This window comes from Scyliorhinus torazame, chromosome 7 (genome assembly GCF_047496885.1).
Source record: "Scyliorhinus torazame isolate Kashiwa2021f chromosome 7, sScyTor2.1, whole genome shotgun sequence".
NCBI classification, from domain to species: Eukaryota; Metazoa; Chordata; class Chondrichthyes; order Carcharhiniformes; family Scyliorhinidae; genus Scyliorhinus; species Scyliorhinus torazame.
The window spans coordinates 160,968,810-160,989,863 of NC_092713.1; the positions used below are offsets into that span (position 1 = coordinate 160,968,810).

The 21,054-nt window shown below is 53.7% G+C and overlaps 1 protein-coding gene across 3 annotated transcripts in view; it reads right to left on the minus strand.

Moving 5' to 3' along the window:
* Positions 1-16,992: 16,992 nt before the first annotated feature.
* The window catches only part of LOC140426651 (uncharacterized), a 140,185-nt gene continuing 136,123 nt past the window's right edge, over positions 16,993-21,054 (minus strand). For all 3 annotated transcript variants that reach the window (XM_072511732.1, XM_072511731.1, XM_072511733.1), the window contains exon 10: positions 16,993-18,327. In XM_072511732.1, the coding sequence (XP_072367833.1) occupies positions 18,122-18,327 (206 nt within the window). In that variant the 3' untranslated portion in view covers positions 16,993-18,121. The remainder of the gene's footprint in view (positions 18,328-21,054) is intronic.

Genomic DNA, 21,054 nt, shown 5'->3' on the forward strand with positions numbered 1-21,054 from the left:
CCGCCATTTTGGGTCCCGACCACCGCGGCCCCGGGAGAACTGGGAGCCCTGCACGCCGCCTACGCTCCCCAACCCCCCTCCCCGCAGCCCATGTATGACCCGCCGCCGGCGCTCCCGATTTGGGTGCCAGCCAACACTCTCCACGGAGAGGAAGGGGTTTTCCGTATCCCGAACGCCACCCTCACCCCCGTCCCGCGCCCCACGCCTGACCCGCCGGCGCCACCTACCTTGACCCCGACCACCGCTGTCCCCGGCGAGGGAGCTCCGCGCGGTGCCAGCGCTCGCGGCCCCACGACTGACCCGCCGACCTGGGCCCTCGCCCCCGTCCCGCGCCCCACGCCTGACCCGCCGACCTGGGCCCTCGCCCCCGTCCCGCGCCCCACGCCTGACCCGCCGGAGCCGCCGACCTGGGCCCTCGCCCCCGTCCCGCGCCCCACGCCTGACCCGCCGGAGTCGCCGACCTGGGCCCTCGCCCCCATCCCGCGCCCCACGCCTGACCCGCCGACCTGGGCCCTCGCCCCCATCCCGCGCCCCACGCCTGACCCGCCGACCTGGGCCCTCGCCCCCATCCCACGCCCCACGCCTGACCCGCCAACGCCGCCGACCTGGTCCCTCACCCCCGTCCCGCGCCCCACGCCTGACCCGCCGGCAATACAACTCACCTGGACCCCGACCTCCGTCCCCGGCGAGGGACCTCCTCACTGTCCCAGCGCTCGCACTGACCTGCCGGTCCCCAGCGAGGGAGCTCCGCGCGGTCCTAGCGCCCGCGGCCCTGGAGCTCGCACCAAAGGAACTCCGCGCGGTCCTAGCGCCCGCGGCCCGGGAACTCCGCGCGGTCCTAGCGCCCCCCAGACCCCCCAGCACTCAATGTGCGACCCGCAGACGCCGCCATTTTGGGTCCCGACCACCACGAGGGGAGGAGGGGACCCGCCATCTTGGACCGCCCCCGACCTGTACGACGCGTGGGGGCGGCCATTTTGTCCACCCCCGACGCCATCTTGTGACCCCTCATCTACGGGCGAGGTATGGGGGCGGCCATTTTATCCATCCCCGACGTCCTCTTGGACGGCAACAACGGACCCCACCCCACTACTACAACCACGGCTCGCTTCGGTTACGCTCGATCAGGCTCGGCCCCGGACTCTCCAGACGACGACGACAACGGTCCTAATTAACGGCCACGAGACGCCATGCCTAGTCGACTCCGGGAGCACGGAAAGTTTTATACATCCCGACACGGTAAGACGCTGTTCCTTAACTACCTACCCCAGCGCACAAAAGATTTGCCTAGCCGCAGGATCCCACTCCGTACAGATCCAGGGATTCTGCATAGTTACCCTAACGGTACAGGGGAGGGAATTCAAAAACTACAAACTTAACGTCCTTCCCCAACTCTGTGCCCCCACCTTGCTGGGCTTAGATTTTCAATGTAACCTACAGAGCCTTACGTTTAAATTCGGCGGCCCCATACCCCCACTCACTATCTGCGGCCTCGCCACCCTCAAGGTGCAACCCCCGTCCTTGTTTGCGAACCTCACCCCGGATTGCAAACCCGTCGCCACTAGGAGCAGACGGTACAGCGCCCAGGACCGGACCTTCATTCGCTCCGAAGTCCAGCGGCTACTAAAGGAGGGCATAATCCAGGCCAGCAATAGTCCCTGGAGAGCGCAGGTGGTAGTAGTGAAGACAGGGGAGAAACAAAGGATGGTCATTGACTATAGCCAGACCATCAACAGGTACACACAACTAGACGCGTACCCTCTCCCCCGCATATCCGACATGGTCAATCGGATTGCCCAGTATAAAGTCTTCTCCACCGTGGACCTCAAGTCCGCCTACCATCAGCTCCCCATCCGCCCAAGTGACCGCAAGTACACAGCCTTCGAGGCAGACGGGCGATTATACCACTTCCTAAGGGTCCCTTTTGGCGTCACAAACGGCGTCTCGGTCTTCCAACGGGAAATGGACCGAATGGTTGATCAACATGGGTTACGGGCCACGTTCCCGTACCTCGACAATGTAACCATCTGCGGCCACGATCAGCAGGACCACGACGCCAACCTCCAAAAATTCCTCCAGACTGCCAAAGCCTTGAACCTCACGTACAATGAGGACAAGTGCGTTTTTAGCACCGATCGGCTAGCCATTCTGGGCTACGTAGTGCGCAATGGGATAATAGGCCCCGACCCCGAACGTATGCGCGCACTCATGGAATTTCCCCTCCCGCACTGCCCAAAAGCCCTGAAACGCTGCCTGGGGTTCTTTTCATACTACGCCCAGTGGGTCCCCCAGTACGCAGACAAGGCCCGCCCCCTAATACAGACCACTGCTTTCCCGCTGTCGACAGAGGCTTGCCAGGCTTTCAGCCGCATCAAAGCGGACATCGCAAAGGCCACGATGCGCGCCATCGACGAGTCCCTCCCCTTCCAGGTCGAGAGCGACGCCTCTGACGTAGCTCTCGCGGCTACCCTTAACCAAGCGGGCAGACCCGTGGCCTTTTTCTCCCGAACCCTCCACGCCTCAGAAATCCGCCACTCCTCAGTGGAAAAGGAAGCCCAAGCCATAGTGGAGGCTGTGCGACATTGGAGGCATTACCTGGCCGGCAGGAGATTCACTCTCCTCACTGACCAACGGTCGGTTGCCTTCATGTTCGATAATGCACAGCGGGGCAAGATCAAGAACGACAAGATCTTGCGGTGGAGGATCGAACTCTCCACCTTCAACTATGAGATCTTGTACCGGCCCGGAAAGCTGAACGAGCCGTCTGATGCCCTATCCCGCGGGACATGTGCCAACGCACAAATTGACCGCCTCCAAGCCCTCCACGAGGACCTCTGCCACCCGGGGGTCACTCGGTTTTACCACTTCATCAAGTCCCGCAATCTCCCCTACTCCTTAGAGGAGGTCCGTACAGTCACAAGAGACTGCCACATCTGCGCAGAATGCAAACCGCATTTTTTCAGGCCAGATGGAGCGCACCTGATTAAGGCTTCCCGTCCCTTTGAACGCCTCAGTCTCGATTTCAAAGGGCCCCTCCCCTCCACCGACCGCAACGCGTATTTCCTTAATGTAGTGGACGAATACTCCCGCTTCCCTTTTGCCATTCCCTGCTCCGACATGACCGCGGCCACAGTCATTAAAGCCCTGAACAGCATATTCACACTGTTCGGTTACCCCGCATACGTCCACAGCGACAGGGGGTCCTCTTTCATGAGTGACGAGCTGCGCCAGTTCCTGCTCAGCAAGGGTATAGCTTCAAGCAGGACGACCAGCTACAACCCCCGGGGGAACGGGCAAGTAGAAAGGGAGAACGGCACGGTCTGGAAGGCCGTCCTACTGGCTCTACGGTCCAGGGATCTCCCAGTTTCACGGTGGCAGGAGGTCCTCCCGGACGCTCTCCATTCCATCCGGTCGTTATTATGTACGAGCACTAATCAAACGCCTCACGAGCGTCTCCTTGTCTTCCCTAGGAGGTCCTCCTCTGGAACGTCGCTGCCGACCTGGCTGGCGGCCCCAGGGCCCATCCTGCTCCGAAAGCACGTGCGGGCACATAAGGCGGACCCGTTGGTCGAAAGGGTTCACCTCCTCCACGCAAACCCCCAGTACGCCTACGTGGAGTACCCCGACGGCCGACAGGACACGGTCTCCCTGCGGGATCTGGCGCCCGCCGGCACCACGCACACACCCCCGGCACCATCAACCCAACCGCCCCCCTTCCTGCCACCGCCGCACCCCGCGACCGCCCCCTTCCCAGGAGGATCAGCCCCCCTCCCCTTTGCACCGACAGCTAAAACCGTGCGGTTCCCGGAGGCGACAACGCTGGTACAAGCACTACCACCACCGCCGGGGCCGAGGCGATCGACACGGACGACCAGACCGCCCGACCGACTCGTGGCGTCGATGTAAAACAAAGATGGACTGTCCAATGAACATTTTGTTTTCATATCTCCTCTGTAAATAGTTGTAACAGGACGATACTGTCCAATACGGTCCTACCATGTAACTGTTCTCTCCTCCCAGGACCAGTACTGTAAACCCTTACCACCATACGAAGCATCACCCCGCCGGGTTCATTTTTGACAAGGGGTGAATGTGGTAGTATGTATTGGGGGTCATGTGGGACTGGAAGCCCTAATGTCATTGGCTGACAGATCCCGGGTCCTGGTTGGCCGTTGACCTCATACTCCGCCCTGAAGGCGAAGTATAAGAAGCCGGTGCCTTCCCCCGCATGCCAGTTTACTATCGGGCTGCTGGGGAACAGACACGCTTAATAAAGCCTCATCGACTTCACTCTGTTTGTCTCACGGAGTCTTTGTGCGCCACAAAGGGCCCATCCAAGGTTTCCCTGAGCCACTGTCTCCCAATCCCTAGCCCCACATCTCCATAACCCCTCTCGCTCCCCTCGCTGAAGTATGCCAGCTTGGCATCCAGCGAGACCCCCCCATACATTAACCCACACCCCGGTGCCACATTGCAGGCCTCTGTCCTGAAGTGCTGGAGAATCGTTGGCCTCGGAATGCCCAGCAGCTCTCTCTAAGATGGGTCTTCAGAATCTGTAAGGGCAGAAGTCCCGCCTCCAGCCTACCAATAGCCAATGAACTGTTAAATACCTAGAGGGCAGCTGTTCCCTTCACCATTGCCCACCATGCCAACTTTTTAACTGGGGCGGGAGGTGGAGAATCAGGCATGTTTCCTGATATAGATTTCAGCACTTTCCCTACAACTGATGTCAGGCTAACTGGCTTTTAGTTCCCCTCTTTCCTCTCTCCCTCCTTTCCTGAATAGCAGAGATGTGTTTGTTCCCCTCCACTCCATGTGGATTGTTCAAAAACCAAGGGAACTCTGGAAGATCAAAACCCATGATTCCAATATCTCCAGCTACCACTTTTAACACCCTGGGACATAGGCCATCAGGTCCAGGGTATTTGTTTATTTTTAATTCCATTAATTTCTCCAGTACTATTTCTTTACTAATGTTACTCAATCTCACTGGACACTTGTTTCCCCATATTTCCAAACTGTTATATGCTTTCGACGAAGAAGACCAAAACACAGTATTAATGTCCTTGCCATTTCTATATACTCCATTCTAACCTCTGCTGTCTCTTCTATGTTTACTTCTGCTAATCCCTTCCTTTTTACATAACTGACAAAACTTTTACTTCCTTCATTTTAACTTCTAAAGGGAAGTATAATTGTTGTAAATTAGGAATTATTTTTTTAAAGGTTTTCCATTGACTATCTACTGTTACAACTATTAATCTTGATATCTATTTTAGTCAATTCCCCTCATTCCTACACAGTTTTCTGCAGCACAGTGGCTAGCATTGCTACCTCACAGTGCCAAGGACCCAGGTTCAATTCCGACCTTGGGTTACTGTGTGGAGTTTGCACATTCTCCCCGTGTCTGCGTGAGTTTCCTCCTGGTGCTCCGGTTTCTTCCCACAGACAAAAGATGTTCAGGTTAGGTGGATTGGCCATGCTAATATGATCCTTAGTGTCCAAAGATGTAGAAGTTAGGTGGGGTTACGAGGCGTGGGCTTAGCTGGAGTGCTCTTTCAGAGGGTTGGTGCAGGCTTGATGGGCCAAATGGCCTCCTTCTGCACTGTAGGGATTCTCTGGAGGTTACTTTGTTCAGCATATGGTCTCTGTATGTGGACAACCTGCTGTTATACATTTCGGACCCATTGGGTGGTATTGACGGTATTATGGGGATTTTGGAGGACATTGGTCCACTCTTAAGGGCATTGTGAACAGTGCCTCTGCCGTTCTTTTTGGCCAGGCACTCCATGAGCCCAGTGGTGGTGTCGGCCTTGAGGGTGTGGGGGCAGTGGAGGCAGCATTTGGAACTGGAGGGGTGGGCCTCAGTGTGGGCAGCGATTTGTGACAAACATAGGTTTGCACCGGGGAGCGTTGGATGCAAGGTTGCGGGGGGTGGCGGCAGGCAGGGATTGATAGGGGACAGATTTGCAAAGTTGGAGGGCCTCGAGGAAGAGTATGAGTTGCCCAGGGGGAATGGTTTCAGGTACTTGCAGGTCTGGGATTTCATGAGGAGAGAGGTGTCGACTTTTCCTGGACTACCGTCCGTGAGGTTGCAGGATAAGGTACTATCAAAGGAGGAAATAGAGGAGGGGAAGGTGTCAGAGATCTTCAAGGAGCTGGTGGATTGGGAGACGGACCTGATGTGGGATATAAAGTATAAGTGGGAGGTGTGGCTGGGTGCGGAAGTGGAGACCTGGACGTGGGCTAAGGCCCTGCGGAGGGTGAATGCGTCCTCGTCGTGTGCCTTCAGTTTAAGGTAATTCATAGAGCACATATGATGATAGCATGGGTGAGTAGGTCTATTGAAGGGGTAGAGGACAGGTGTGGGTGGTGCGTGGGGAGGCCCGTGAATCACGTCCACCTGTTTTGGGCATGTCCGAAGCTAAGGAGGTTCTGGCAGGGGTTTGCGGACGTAATGTCTGAAGTGCTGGGAGTGAAGGTGCCCCGAATCCAGTGGTAGCGATATTTGGGGTGTTGGAAGACCCGAGAGTCCAGGGGGTGAGAGAGGCTGATGTCTTGGCCATTGCCTCCTTGATAGCCCGGAGACGGATCATACTTGGATGGAGGGACTCGGAGCCACCGGAAGCAGGGGTGTGAGTGACCTGGCAAAATTCCTGAGACTGGAGAAGGTCAAGTTGATCCTGTGGGGGTCGTTTAATTGGTTCCCTTAGAGGTGGAAGTCGTTCATTGACTTCTTTAAGGGGTCGGTAAGGGGGCTAAAATGGGGAAGGCAGGATGGGAGAAGGGGACGATGGTGGGGAGCAGTGGGGCGGAAGTGGGTGTTGGTTATTTATAATGTATGAGTTTTCTCTGCTTTGGTTTGTTGTTATGAAAATGCATGAATAAAATATGTTTAAAAATAAATACTCCACCAGAAAGTAACCGATGGTCAATTTACATTCCTCAATTGGCTATAGTGGCTATAGTGCAAGTGTGGGCAGAAAGCGTTATTCTCTGAGCCCGCTTCTGTTTCTTTGTGTTTCCTGGGCCTACCTACAGTTTACATGTTGTCCGGGTTCTGCGTGGTCACCTGCTATCCTTGGTATTTGGAGCCTATTTCCCCTTTTCCTCTCTGTGATGAGGGTGTTCTCCCTCCCTATCTCTTGTTGTTCTTCCCTTCCAGGTCCTTAATGTGGCCACTATCACCGGGCTCCTCGAGTATGTGGTTGGTGGGGGGTTGGAATTGTGGCAGTAGTCAGTGCCCGGAGGGACATCCCCGTACAGGAGGCCTCCTCCATTTGTACCCATTCCGCCTCCAGTTTTCCCAACCATCCCCACACCCTCTTTGTGTTCGCTGCCCAGTGGTAGAATAGGAGGTTTGTGGGGCGGTTTTCTGTATCCTAGGGTTCTTTCCCACAAGGCCATGATTAGCTTGTCAACCCTGGTGAAGAAGGATTTGAAGATGAAGATATGGAGTGATCTGAATAAGAAGAACCTTAGCAGCACGTTCATTAAAACATTTTTTTTTACAGTACACAATTCATTGTTTCCAATAAGGGGCAATTTAGCGTGGCAAATCCACCTACCCTGCACATGGGCAGCACGGTAGCATTGTGGATAGCACAATTGCTTCACAGCTCCAAGGTCCCAGGTTTGATTCCGGCTTGGGTCACTGTCTGTGCGGAGTCTGCACATCCTCCCCGTGTGTGCGTGGGTTTCCTCCGGGTGCTCCGGTTTCCTCCCACAGTCCAAAGATGTGCAGGTTAGGTGGATTGGCCATGATAAATTGCCCTTAGTGTCCAAAATTGCCCTTAGTGTTGGATGGGGTTACTGGGTTATGGGGATAGGGTGGAGGTGTGCCCTTGGGCAGGGTGCTCTTTCCAAGAGCCGGTGCAGACTCGATGGGCCAAATGGCCTCCTTCTGCACTGTAAATTCTATGATAATGTATGACATCTTTGGGTTGTGGGGAAAAACCAAGGCAAACACGGGGAGAATGTGCAAACTCCACATGGACAGTGACCCAGAGCCAGGATCAAACCTGTGACCTCGGCACCGTGAAACAGCAGTGCTAACCACAGCCACCGAGCTGCCCACAGCACGTTCATTTTTATCATCTGCACCCTTCCAGCCAGGGAGAGCGGGAGTGAGTCCCAACTCCGCAGATCCCTCTTCGTCTTCTCCACCAGGCCAGGCAAGCCGCGTCCAGTCGTGAGTTTTCTGGATTTCCAGGTACCTGAATTTGGTCTGGGTCAGTTTAATGGTAGTGCTTCCAGCTCTGCTCCTCCACCCTGGGGGTTCACTGGGAAGATTTTGCTCATATTCAGGTTGAGTTTGTATCCTGAGAAGGCTCTGAACTTCCTTAACACATAGAGCAGCAGGTCATCCGCACAGAGTAAAACTCTGTGCTCACTACCCCCTCTTTGAATGCCTGTTCACCCCTTCGATGATCTAAGATTGATGGCCAGTGGCTCAATTGCCAGTGTGAGCAGCAGCGGTGACAATGGGCACCCCTGCCTCATGCCTCTGTGTATTTGGAAATATTCAGAGCTGGTGGTGTTTGCCTGTACGTTCGCCATGGGAGCGCTGTATAGATGTTTCACCCAAACCCAAACTGTTCAAACACCTCCATTCCACTCGGGAAAAACATTCCTCAGCGTCCAGGGAGACGATCACTTCTGGTGTCCTCTCCCCAGGTGGGGACATAATCACGTTCAGCAGGCATCTGATGTTCGCTGTTAGCTGTCTGCCCTTGACAAACCCGGCCTGGTCTTCCACAATCACATTTGGTACGTGGCTCTCCAGTCGACTCGCCAGAGCTTTCACCAGAACAATAGCATCTGTGTTTAGGAGCGAGATGGGTTTGTATGACCCGCACTCTGCCAGGACGTTGTCTTTCTTGGGGATCAGTGAGATCGAGGCCTGTGCCATTGTGGACGGCAGGACCCCCCCCCCCCCCCCTTTGACAGTGAGTGGTTGAACATCTCCCACAGGTATGTGGCCTGTGCCAGCGTGGACGGCAGGACCCCCCCCCCCCCCCCCCCTTTGACAGTGAGTGGTTGAACATCTCCCACAGGTATGTGGCCAGTGCTGCCGCAAATTTCTTGTAGAAGTCCACTGGGAACCCGTCTGGTCCCGGTGCCTTCCCTGACTGCATGAATTAAGACATTCCATGATCTCTTCCTGCCCTAGTGGCGCTTCTAGCTCCTGTCTCCTCTCCTCCCCCACAACTGGTATGTCCAGCCCCCCTCCCCCATTCCCTTGCTTGCCGCCCCTTGTCCTCCCTGGTTTTTCGCTTTAACCCACCCACTCTTTTCTGGTGCTCCCTCACTCCCGGGTGATGCGCCACCGCACTCACCCCCTTTTACTTTCATACACCAGCTTGTTCGCTAGTGTAGCGGCCCCCCCAGAACCAAATTTCAATTTCTACCTCCCCGTCTGATTCTCCCCTCCCCTCCACATTGCCTAGTACCCTTTTCCCGCCTGGATTGTTGAAGTCTACATTTAGTTTGTTGTCTTTTATGGCTGGCTCCCAAGCTCGTTCTTCGGAATGAACTCGTTAGCCTCCTCCTAGGAGTCAAAGTAATGTCGCTTTACCGGTATGTGACCCATAGTCTGGCCAGGTACAGCATACGAAAACACACCTTACTCTTGAACAGTGCGGTTTTGACTCCTGGCCCATCCTGGCCAGGCGCTTGCCCAGATCTGCTCCAATGCTCGGTACAAGCGGATGTGTGTCCTTCCCTCTTGATTGACTGCCTGTTTTTTGCCCACCTCAGAATCCACTCTTTATCTTGGAATGTATGGAGCCTCACTTTCATCACCCGTGGTGCTTCCTCCGATTTGGCCCTCTGCCGTAGTAACCTCTGGGCCTGGTCCACCTCTGGGGCTTGGCGAAGCCCTCCTTCCCGACCAGATTTCCAAGCATCGATGCTGCACACTCTGTCGGGTTCCTCCCCTCTGCGCCCTCCGGTAGCCCGGCAATTCTACCAGCGGGGCCTGTTCTCTTGGTCATCGGCCTTTCCCTTCGCTACCTTCTGGGTTGTGACCAGCCTCACCATCTTGGCTTCAAGTGAGATGATTCAGTCGCCCTGGTCCATGGCGGCTTTTTCTAGGTCCCACACCATTGACTGTTGCGCCTCCAAATGCCTCCTTTATGAGGACCATCGTGGCCTCTACCAATGACCTCACCATCGCCATGAGGTCCTCTATCATTGTTTCCCTGTGCGTCTGTAGATCTGTTGTGATGAACTCCAGCACTTTCTTCATCATTGTCTGGGTCAGTGTTAGGGATCCTGTAGAGTTAGCTCCCGTGGATCTCCCTGTTCAGAGACCGAAGTTTTCCTTTTCCTGCCTTTTGGGGGGGGGGGTTAAATTTGGGGAACCTTTTGACCTTTTGGTGCCCACTTGGCGGGGTTGAAACGTCTAATCCAAAGTTCCTAAGCGAGAGCCACCTTCCACTCAGCTCATGGCCGCCACCAGAAGTCATGTTTCACGAACTTACAGGAGCTATACGAGTGGTGCCTCTGTACATAATTTAATGCGACCATTTGCAGAGTTGTGGCAACTGTTTACAGCATGCAAAGGGTTAACCATGAAATAAGGAAGCCTGGCTCTGCCAATGATATCAATGCCTGAAATGGAAATGGCCCACAGCAGGTGAGGGCGGACTTGCAAAGCATCAGGATCGTCGGGTGAGATCGACAGCCAGCAGCTGGGGCCCAGGCAACAGCCACCTACCCACCCCCCCCTACCTCACGTCCTCTCGAGACAGCAGGACAAGCTGTCAGGCCAGCTGGGTTCATTGGCATTGTTATGCAGCCGGAGGGGGTGGCTCAGAGTCGCTGCATGGCATTCGCTGAGAGGCACTTCACTGACACCCCAGCCTCTGACCCTGGGGCATTGTCAGTGTCTCTTCACTCCCAGCACCTCGGGCTCCCACACATCTGTCGCCTGCTTCCTTCTCTCACTCGGGCATCACAATATACGGACCGTTGTAACCATTAATCACAGAATAACATAGAATGAAGAGTGCAGAACCGAGCCAGAAGTCCCATTCTATTCCGGTATTTACACCCAGCACACCAGCCTCCACCAACCCCACTTCAACTCATACCCTTATATTCCCTTCTGTCTCATCTACCTGTCCAGCCTCCCTGTAAATACACCTAAACTATTCACCCCAGCTGCTCCTTCTGGTTGTGAGTCCCGCCTTCGCACCACACTCTGGGTCAGGATGTTTCTCCTGAATTCCCGATTGAATTTATTAGTGGGTGCTATATATTTACCCCCTCCCCAGATTACGTCTATGCACAGCGAGAAACTCCTTCTCCACACCTACGCTAATTGAACACCATTTTAATTTTAAAAAGATCCAATCTTGTCTGGGCCGGGAGCCAGCGGGTGGAATAGGGTGGCAGGTGCCACCGATAAGGCAGCCGGTGCAGCCTGGCCCCAGGCCCTCCAGAGGATGCCCGTCAGGGGCATCAAATGCGACAGGGCGCAGTATGCAGCAGGCAGTCTCCACCTCTGATGTGTACCCTGGGGTGACACCTAGTCATAGCGGCAGAATATGGAGGGCTAAGATGATTGAGGATCGCTGAGTGGGCACCGGGGAGGAGGAGGGGGGGGGGGCATCGGTAGCTCGGGACGGATAGGGTTTCGATTTTCACCATTAAAACATGTTACACCTGAGACCTGTGAAGCCTCTGTCACGTGATTCCGTACTGTGGGCCGGCCTGCAACCCCCCTTTTGCCCTCTGCTCTCTCCCAGCCCCTGCCACCTAGGCACAGGGGTCCTGGATCTGGAGCCCCCGAAGCAGACCATGTGCAGGTGATGGATGTGCGCGCATTGTCAGCAGAAAGACAGGGAAGACCAGAACTTTGCTCACAGTGGGTTATCATCATCCTTCTGCCTTGTATAATGGCCCACGGACAGTGCTGACACAAGCCCATCACCCTGGTGTGATGCTACACAGACCCTGGGAGGGTGAAACAGAATAGTCGGGTAGAGAGGGGGGAATGGGTGGGGGTGGGTGGGGAATGGGTGGGAGGTGCGGGAAAATGGGTCAGAGGGTAGGGATGGAGACGGGTGGGAAGGGGGTTGGAGGGGGAGCGATGACAGACAAAGCTCCATTCTATGAGAAGCGGGTGATGATGACGGCCTCCCTGGTCCTCCGGGCATGCCAGATACTCACCGCTGCCTGTCCTCCATCCACCGGCTTCTCCCTCGGGTCCTCTCTGGCTAGTCCTCCGGACCCTCCTTGTCTAGCTCCTCCTCGACCTCCTCAGAAAAGGCTGCACATCCCTCTTCCCCCACCTCCAACATGTTGCCCTGCTGCTGTGCCAGGTTGTGGACACAGCAGACCACCACAAAGCAGGCAACCTGCTGAGGGGTATACTGCAGTGAACCACCAGAGCAGTTGAGACATGGGAATAGCATTTTCAGCAGTCTGTGAACTGCTCAATGACAGCAAGGGTGGCAACATGGGCCTCATTGTATCGTGTCTCCTCATCAGTCTCTAGCCTCTGTACTGGTGTCATTAGCTGGGACCTCAGAGGGTACCCCTTATCTACCACGAGCCAACCTGTCATCATGGGGTGGTCCTCGAAGACGCCGGGATCTCCGAGTGTCCCAGGGTTTAGTTGTGATGCACACTCCCTGGGAAGTGTGCACACAGGTACATGATCCGGAGGTGATGGTCGCACACGAGTCGAACATTCAGAGAGTGGAACTCCTTCCTGTTAATGAAGGGCATGCCCTGTTGCCGCTGTACACACAAGGTGACATGCGTGCCATCAATTACCCCCTGGACCTGGGGCATCCCGGCGATGGCGGAGAATTCTGCTGCTCGGGCATCCTGATTAGCTTGGTCCAGCTCGAAGTTTATATAGTCTGAGGCCCAGGCATACAGGGCATCCAGGGAATTCATGGATGCACTCGTGGGCTATACGTTGGGAAATGCTGCACAAGTTTCTGCTTGAGTCCTGGATTGAACCCGAAGCATAGAAGTTCAGAGCTGCGGTGACCTTGCCCGCCACCAGGAGTGGGTGTCCTCCTCTTCCACGTGGTGCCAAGTCCGCAAGGTCATGGCACAGGTGCCCCAGCGTTTCCTTGTTGAGGTGGAGTATCCTATGGGGCATGCTGTCTGACATCTCCTCAAACAACTTGCGACACCTGTACACTTTGGGCCATCGTTGCCCTCCCCCTTGGAGTCTCTCCCTGGCCTGATGGTGTCCGGGTCCTCAGGCTATGGGGCGGACCTCTGCACATGGGCTGCCGCATCGAGCCTGCTTTGACACTGCTGCCGCCGTCTTCTCCGGTATCTGGCCGCCTGGACTGCCACCATGACCACAAGAGCAGCTGCTGCAGGGTCTGCGACACTATCCAATGTGATATCTGTAAGACCATAAGACATAGAAGCAGAATTAGGCCACTCGGCCCATCGAGTCTGCTCCGCCATTCAATCATGGCTGATATTTTTCTCATCCCCATTCTGCTGCCTTCTCCCCATAACCCCTGATCCCCTTATTAATCAAGAACCTATCCATCTCTGTCTTAAAGACACTCAGTGATTTGGCCTCCACAGCCTTCTCCGGCAAAGAGTTTCACAGCTTCACCACACTCTGGCTGAAGAAATTCCTCCTCATCTGTTTTAAAGGATCGTCCCTTTAGGGAATTGGGGAAGGTGAAAGTCCAACAATCAGTTATGGTTTCCAGGCCCCCAGGCTTCCCCAACCCTTACATTTCCCTCCTTCTCTCTGCCATCCACCCAGTCGGTTGTGCAGGACCCCAGACCCTGGATCCCAGATCCCTACCAGGAACATTTCTTGGACCTGGCTTAGGTTCCCTCCCCGCTCCACACACTCACCCTCTGGTCGCGGGGATATCCCAAGGGCTGAAGCCCAGCTCTAGAGTGTTTGATTGTTGGCTGCTGTCTCTGAGGTATTACATAGAACATACAGTGCAGAAGGAGGCCATTCGGCCCATCGAGTCTGCACCGACCCACATTAATCCCTCACTTCCACCCAATAACCCCTCCCAACCCTTATGGACACTACGGGTAATTTAGCATGGCCAATCCACCTAACCTGCACGTCTTTGGACTGTGGGAGGAAACCGGAGCACCCGGAGGAAACCCACGCGGACACGGGGAGAACGTGCAAACTCCGCACAGACAGTGACCCAGCGGGGAATCGAACCTGGGACCCTGGCGCTGTGAAGCCACAGTGCTAATCACTTGTGCTACCGTGCTGCCCTATTGATGCCTTCAGAGTACAGGCAAAGGTGTCCGGCCTGACAGTTTGATTGGGATACTAGGCATTGTGGCTGCTGAGGGGGAGAGAGGAGGTAGGACACAGAGAGCAACGACTGTGGGCTGGATGTTGGCCGGACTGGCTGGGGTGGGGAGAACCCTGCCAGGGAGTCAGGGGTGAGGGGGGGAAACGGCTGATTGGCCAGGGTGACCCCCCCATGGGACTGGGGCGGTGTCCAGGCACGGACCAACATTGCCGCGGCCTGCACGGCAGCCATCTTGCTGCGCACCCCACTGACCACCCACCTTTGTCCCTGGTTCTGCAGCGTGACACCAGCCTTATGGGTGCCCCAGCCCCCCCAACTCTGCACCCCACCCTCCGTCGCACACCCCCCCCCCAACCGGCCGTCACCCTTCGGCGGGGCATCAGACAGCCCACCCTGGGAAATGCGCACAGTAGCCCCTACGAGGATGCCGGCCAATGGTACCCCTGGCATCAGAGATGGGCGCCAGGGCCAGAGTCCCCACGGTGCTGGGCAATGATAGGGGCAGGGCAGAGCCCGCCGCTCGGTGTAAACCGGGGCCACCATGTCGCCTGGTGGATCTGGTTGTGCACGGGGGTACGCATCATGCTAACATGTCAGCCTTTCACCCCCTGTGGACAATGGATATTGGAATACAACCAGCAATAGTGGCCTTCCTGCTGGTCGCCGCAGCCCTAAGGCTATACGAGCTGGCACTGCTCGAAGAGGAGGAGGAAGCTGTAGCAGCAGAGCGTGCCGTAGAGGGACAGGAGACAGCCGCCCAGGATGGTGAGCCGGCCGCCAAACAGGCCGAGGAGGAGGAGGTGCAAAGGAGGCGCCGCCTGAGGCCTCATGTGTACCAGGAGCGCCTGTCATTCGATGACTTGTCGGACCGAGCATGCTGTCAAAGACTCCGGCTGAGCAGAGAGACAGTGCGACATATCTGCCAGAACATGGCACACCTGGCACCGCGGGGGTATGGGGGAGGACACCCGTTCCCGGTGGTCGTCAAGGTGACGGTCGCCCTGAATGTTTACACCACGGGGTCCTTCCAGGTGCCGAGTGGGGACCTGTCCGGGATCTTACAGACCTCGGTGCACAGGTGCATCCGCGCCATCACAGAGGCCCTATATGCCCAGTTGTCTCAATACATCCATTTCAATGTGGACTGAGCCCACCAGGATGCCTGGGCAGCAGGGTTCACCGCCATCACTGACATGCCCCACGTTCAGGTGTGACCATTAGCTGCGCATCATGCATGTTTGTCCAGGCCAGTATGCACGGCGTCTTCATCCTGGCACACTCGCGATTCCTGACATGTTCGAGACGCCTCCCCACTGGGGGGTTGGCTCCTGGGCGACAGGGGTTATCCACTGTGGGCATGGCTGGTGACACCTAACCAAAGGCCACAGACCGACGCGGAGACCCGCTACAACAAAGGCCATGCTGCAATCAGGGGCGTGATTGAGCGGTGCTTTGACCTTCTGAAGATGTGGTTCAGGTGCCTGGACCGCTCTGGAGGGGCCCTCCAGTATGATGCTGAGAGGGCTGCCTGCATCATGGCGGCCTGCTGCGTCCTCCACAATATCAGGCAGCAGAGGGGCGAGGAGGAGGAGGAACACTAGGCCTCATCCGACAAGGAGGATGCGGTGGAGGGGGTGGATGTGCAGGACATGGAGCCCAGGTAGGCACGGGAGGCAGCACAACATGTGCGCTTGAGCCAACGTAAACGGGACTCTCTGATCGCCTCCAGGTTCACCAACTTGGGGGTGGGGCGGGATCGGCGAAGGGCACAGACACTGCATCCCACCCCTGCACCTCTCCCCTCCCCTCCCCACTCCCAGCCACCCCCCTGCCTCCAACCCCCTCCGTGATACATACCTGCCGCACTGCAGAGTGCGGGCCCTGGGTTGGTAGTAACACCAGTCTGGTCCATGGGATGGAGGATGATGCGTTCTGGAGCTCCGCATCGTTTGACAACATCTGACTCCTGCGCACTGTAGCATTTTCCACTGTTCTCCTGGGGAACCCCTGCATGCGAGCTGGCCATTCCGTCACATGGTGTCATCGGATCACTGGAGTGGCAGTGGTGGGGATCCTGCCCCAACATCAATGATTAGTCTCAGGAATGGAGAGAGTGTGTGTGGGGGGGTGGGGTGGGGGTGGGGGGGGTGAGGGTGGCCCTCAGATGTACTTTGGGAGCAACTTCCTTAAGGAGTTATTCCCTTCGCCCACCAAATGATCCACCATGTCAGGGCCACGCTGGGGAATACCAGTAGTAAATCCTGCCCATGTGATCCCCAGCCCAAAGGACTGGGGAATCACACGGGCCTGGAGTATGGTGTCCGGCCCGCTAAGTGGATGCAAATGGGTCATTCAGATCCAATTGCATCTTCCAGCTGGCATGCGGGTGCAACCCCTGATCACGCTGCCAACAGGGGGCTAGAGCATCACAAACAGGCATCAAACCCGTTTTTACCCTGGACGGCCAATTCTCCGCCACATCGGGGACCCCATTACCGGCAGCGGGCAGCAGAGAATCCAGGCTAGTGTCTCATTCGCCCATGTCCAAATCATCTGCATGTATGGGGAGTGCGTGGGAATTCCTCACCTGCTCCGTGTTTCCAACATTTTCTGTGTTTATTTCAGAATTCCAGCATCTGCAGTAATTTGCTGTTGTAGAAGTACAACTATTTCTTTCCATTCATTGAATAAGAGGCTGTCGCCATTGCTGTTGAATAAATAGCTGCTTTATTTCATGAGTAATGTATTTGTGATGGAGTTTTTAAAAGTATTACTGCGAATGGAGAGGCAGTTTCAACAACGAAACTACTCCGACTGTATGCATAAAGGAGCAAAGTCTGAAGGTGAGAATGTGTGAGGATCTCTTATTTTATCAAATTCAAAAGGATGGAAATGATGGTTCACAGTAAATCAATGTCCCCTCTTTGACAATTCTGACCTTGGCTGTCTGTATGGAGTTTGCACGTTCTCCCCGTGTCTGTGTGGGTTTCCTCCGAGTGCTCCAGTTTCCTCCCACAGTCCAAAGAGGTGCAGATTAGGTAGATTGGCCATATCTTTTTATTAAAACAATAAAAAATATATACAAGGCCAAACGGTACAAATACTAATTTTGTGTTGGAGAAACAGGAGGGGGGGGTGGATACTAAATTGCCTCTTAGTGTCCAAAGATGTGCAGGTTAGGTGGGGTCAATGGGGTAGTGCAGGGGAGTGGGCCTGGGTAGGATGCTCTTTCAGAGGGTTGGTGCAGACCCGATAGGGCTCCTTCTGCACTGTAGGGATTCTAAGGAGGACGAGAGCTCAGTGCTTTTGCCCGGCCCTAAATCCTTAATTAATTTTGTCATTAGTGTTGAGTTTCACGTAGTCTGTGAGGAAGGTACAATCCTGGTCCATTCTGTGTTTGGGTTCATTAAAATCCTCAGTGCCAAGGGATTAACAGAAAGGATGCTTGGGAAATACAAGGGTCTGTCTGAGTGGTGAGTGCAAAAAAAAGACCCAATTTCTCCAGAATTAGAAGATGATGTTCAGAACTGAGAAATCAGAACTGTCTGCGCAATCAGACATTGAGGAAGGTTTCAGAGGTTAGGAAAAGGAGCTAATTCAGTTACCTACTCAGGGTCCTAGCCTTTGGTAGGGATGCCGGAATGGAAACTGTTACTGTCTCTTTCCCATGTTCCAGGTATGAGAATTAATGCAGATAAATACTGGATTTAGAAGCACCAGGGCACGTGGTCAGGTTAGAGGTGATTTTCATCCTTGTGCATCTGTGTGTTGTGAACACTGATAGTACTTTTAATGAACAACTTGCAGTGGCTGTAAATCCAAGCCATGGAGCATTATTGTTACTCTTCATGTTGTTGTCTGGTCCCATTGTGTCTTCTGATCCAAAGGGACACAGTGCTGTCCTGTAGCATCAAAGTGTTCACCTCATTGAAGCTGAGATCTTCAACACGTTCCCTGTTGATCTCCAGAATTTCATCCCCCAGCTCCAGCAATCCAGCGTACAGTTTCTCAGCATATTGGTCTGCCATTTGGTGAATAAATAAACCTAGAGGCAGGAGACAAAAAAATACACAAATTAACTGTGACAAAAATGGTGCAGCCCAGTGCCCGAATTTCCGCTGAGTCGTGGAGAGGCCACGGACCTTTAAAAATGGTGGATGAGACCCGGATCTGTAAGTCCCACCCCAATTTCCAGTGGACCCCATTCTCACTGGTTGTGGAAAGGAGGTTTCCCTCATGTGATTCACTCAAACACAAATTCAGCAGGGCCACTGGGTGGCATGGTGGCACAGTGGTTAGCACTGCTGCCTCACAGTGCCAGGGTCCCAGGTTTGAGGGGGTGCAGACCCGATGGGCTGAATGGCCTCCTTCTGCATTGTAGGGCTTCCAAGATTTGAACTCGGTGCTGAATTCTATCAGACCCCATTTTCACTGGAGCTGGGGCCTTAACCCCAGAGTATAGGAGGTACGCATTTATGGAGTAAACATAAATTCTGTTGAAGGGTGGGTAAACTCTGTAGAACTGTCCAGCTGTCAACTTTTAAAAATCTCCAGCCCTTTAAAATGAAAATTAACAGGCTGATTGTGTCTGTGAGAGGTTAAAAACACTGTGGACTTTTTAAATCACCAGTCCTTTAAAATTGAGAGTTGAAAAAATCTGTTCCCACAGTTATGTTTGTTCACATTACCCCAGAGGATTAATTTTTTAATTCATTCATGGGATGTGGCCGTCGCTAGCTGTGCCAGCATTTATTGCTCATCCCTATTTGTCCTTAAGGAGCAGTTATGAGTCAACCACTTGCTTCTGTGGATCTGGTGTCACATGGAGGCCAGACCAAGTAAGGACAGCAGATATCCTTCCCTCAGGGACATTAGTGAACCAGATAGGTTTTTACAACAATGGACAATGGTTTCATGGTCATCATTACATTTTTAATTCCAGATTTTTATTGAATTCAAATTAGACCATCTGTAGTGGCGGGATTTGAACCTGAGTCCCGACAGCATTACTCTGGGTCTTTGGTTAACTAGTCCAGTGACAATACCACTACGCCATTGCCTCCCTGTTATGTCATAATTAATACATGGCTGCTTTCCACATTTTCCCTATCATTATATCAGTAGGGGGTCCTAAGTTCACAGTTTGATTGACAGCACAAAGAGGTTATTAAAAGATTAGCTGTCTTTGATTTGAGGTTATTTCAGTTTGCTTGTTTTTATAACGGATTAAGTACTGGGAACATTTAAATATTTTTAAAATATATAGTAAAGGCTGTTATAGATATTTAGAACAATTTTATTTTATCTCAACATGCCCCTGAGTTCTGTCCATGGTGGATACTGGGTGAGATGACACAGGGGGTGTAACATCAAAGGGTAATGGTGGGCCAATTTGTATGCGTTGGTAATAAGTTGGCATGCAGGCTACATGTAGCCATGGGAGTTGTGTGTGAGGCATGAGTTGGCAAGGAGCATATGAAGGGCCGTTCAGGGTGGGTGTGGGGCATGCGTTGGCATGGATGAGGCATGGGGAGTGGGTGGGAGGTGAGTGGGTGTAATGGGTGAGAGCTCGAGGGCCTAATATTTAGCAGAACAACTGGGCCCAAGACTGAGAACTGAGGCAAGCCTTTTAAGCAGCCGACCTCCATAGGCAGACCATATGGCCACCTCTGATCTGCATCAAGGGGCAGCAGGCTTGACTCCATCCTGCCTCCAGTCCTCCCCAAAAGCAAAGGTCCCACTATTCGGGTAAGTTCCCCGGCTCAAGCTACCCACCTCAGGAGTAAAAATCCACACCAATATTTGTTTCTCAGACTGTACCTGTGTGAGGCCTGCAGTAGGTATTGTTTGATATATACATTTGTAATGGAGATGATAGTGGAAATGAAAAATGTAACAAAAGCATTGCAAAAAATCTTGTTAGTAACTGATTTTAAGGGTCCCAATACTAATCGCTAATACTAAATAAAATCTGGTGCAGCAATTTCTGGGTGTAAAATAATTTCATAGAAAGTCAGGCAACTGGTCAGTAAGGAGTGTCTTTGGCTGTGACGGTAGATGAACAATCTAGATCACACAGCTGTAGACTGTACATAAGGTGTGGAAATGGATTAAATGGGTGTGTAGAGACTGTGATAGGGTAGAGTGCACATGTGGTGTGGAAGGGGATTAAATGTCTGGGTAGAGTCTATGATAGAGTAGAGTGTACATGTGATGTGGAAGAGTATTAAATGGGTGGGTAGAGTCTACGATAGGATAGAGTGCACATGGGTGTGGAAGGGGATTAAATGGGTGGGTAGAGTCTACGATAGGATAGAGTGCACATGGGGTGTGGAAGGGGATTAAATGGGTGGGTAGAGTCTATGGTAGGGTGGAGTGTACATGGGGTGTGGGAGGACGAGATGCTGGTGGGAAAAGTTTTTAACCACCATGATAAGGCACTGCAAACTCAATATAAGCAAGACTCGCAGCATAGGATAAATGTCCGGATCTGGGAAACGCAAAGATTTTAACACATTAATCGGACCAGAGTTGGGAGACCTCCTGGTGCCTGGCCAAGATTCCTCACTCAACCAAACAGCAACAAAAGCTGATCAGTTGAGCATTCACCTCACTGCTATTTGGGTTCCTGCCATATTTCCAGATGGAACTGCAGGCAGTTCAATTAATAAAAAATTGTGTTGAATGCTCTGATATATTTCTACATGAGGTACATAAATGAAATGACTGGTTTTATAAATGTATATTTATTCTGGGATGTGGGTATCACTGG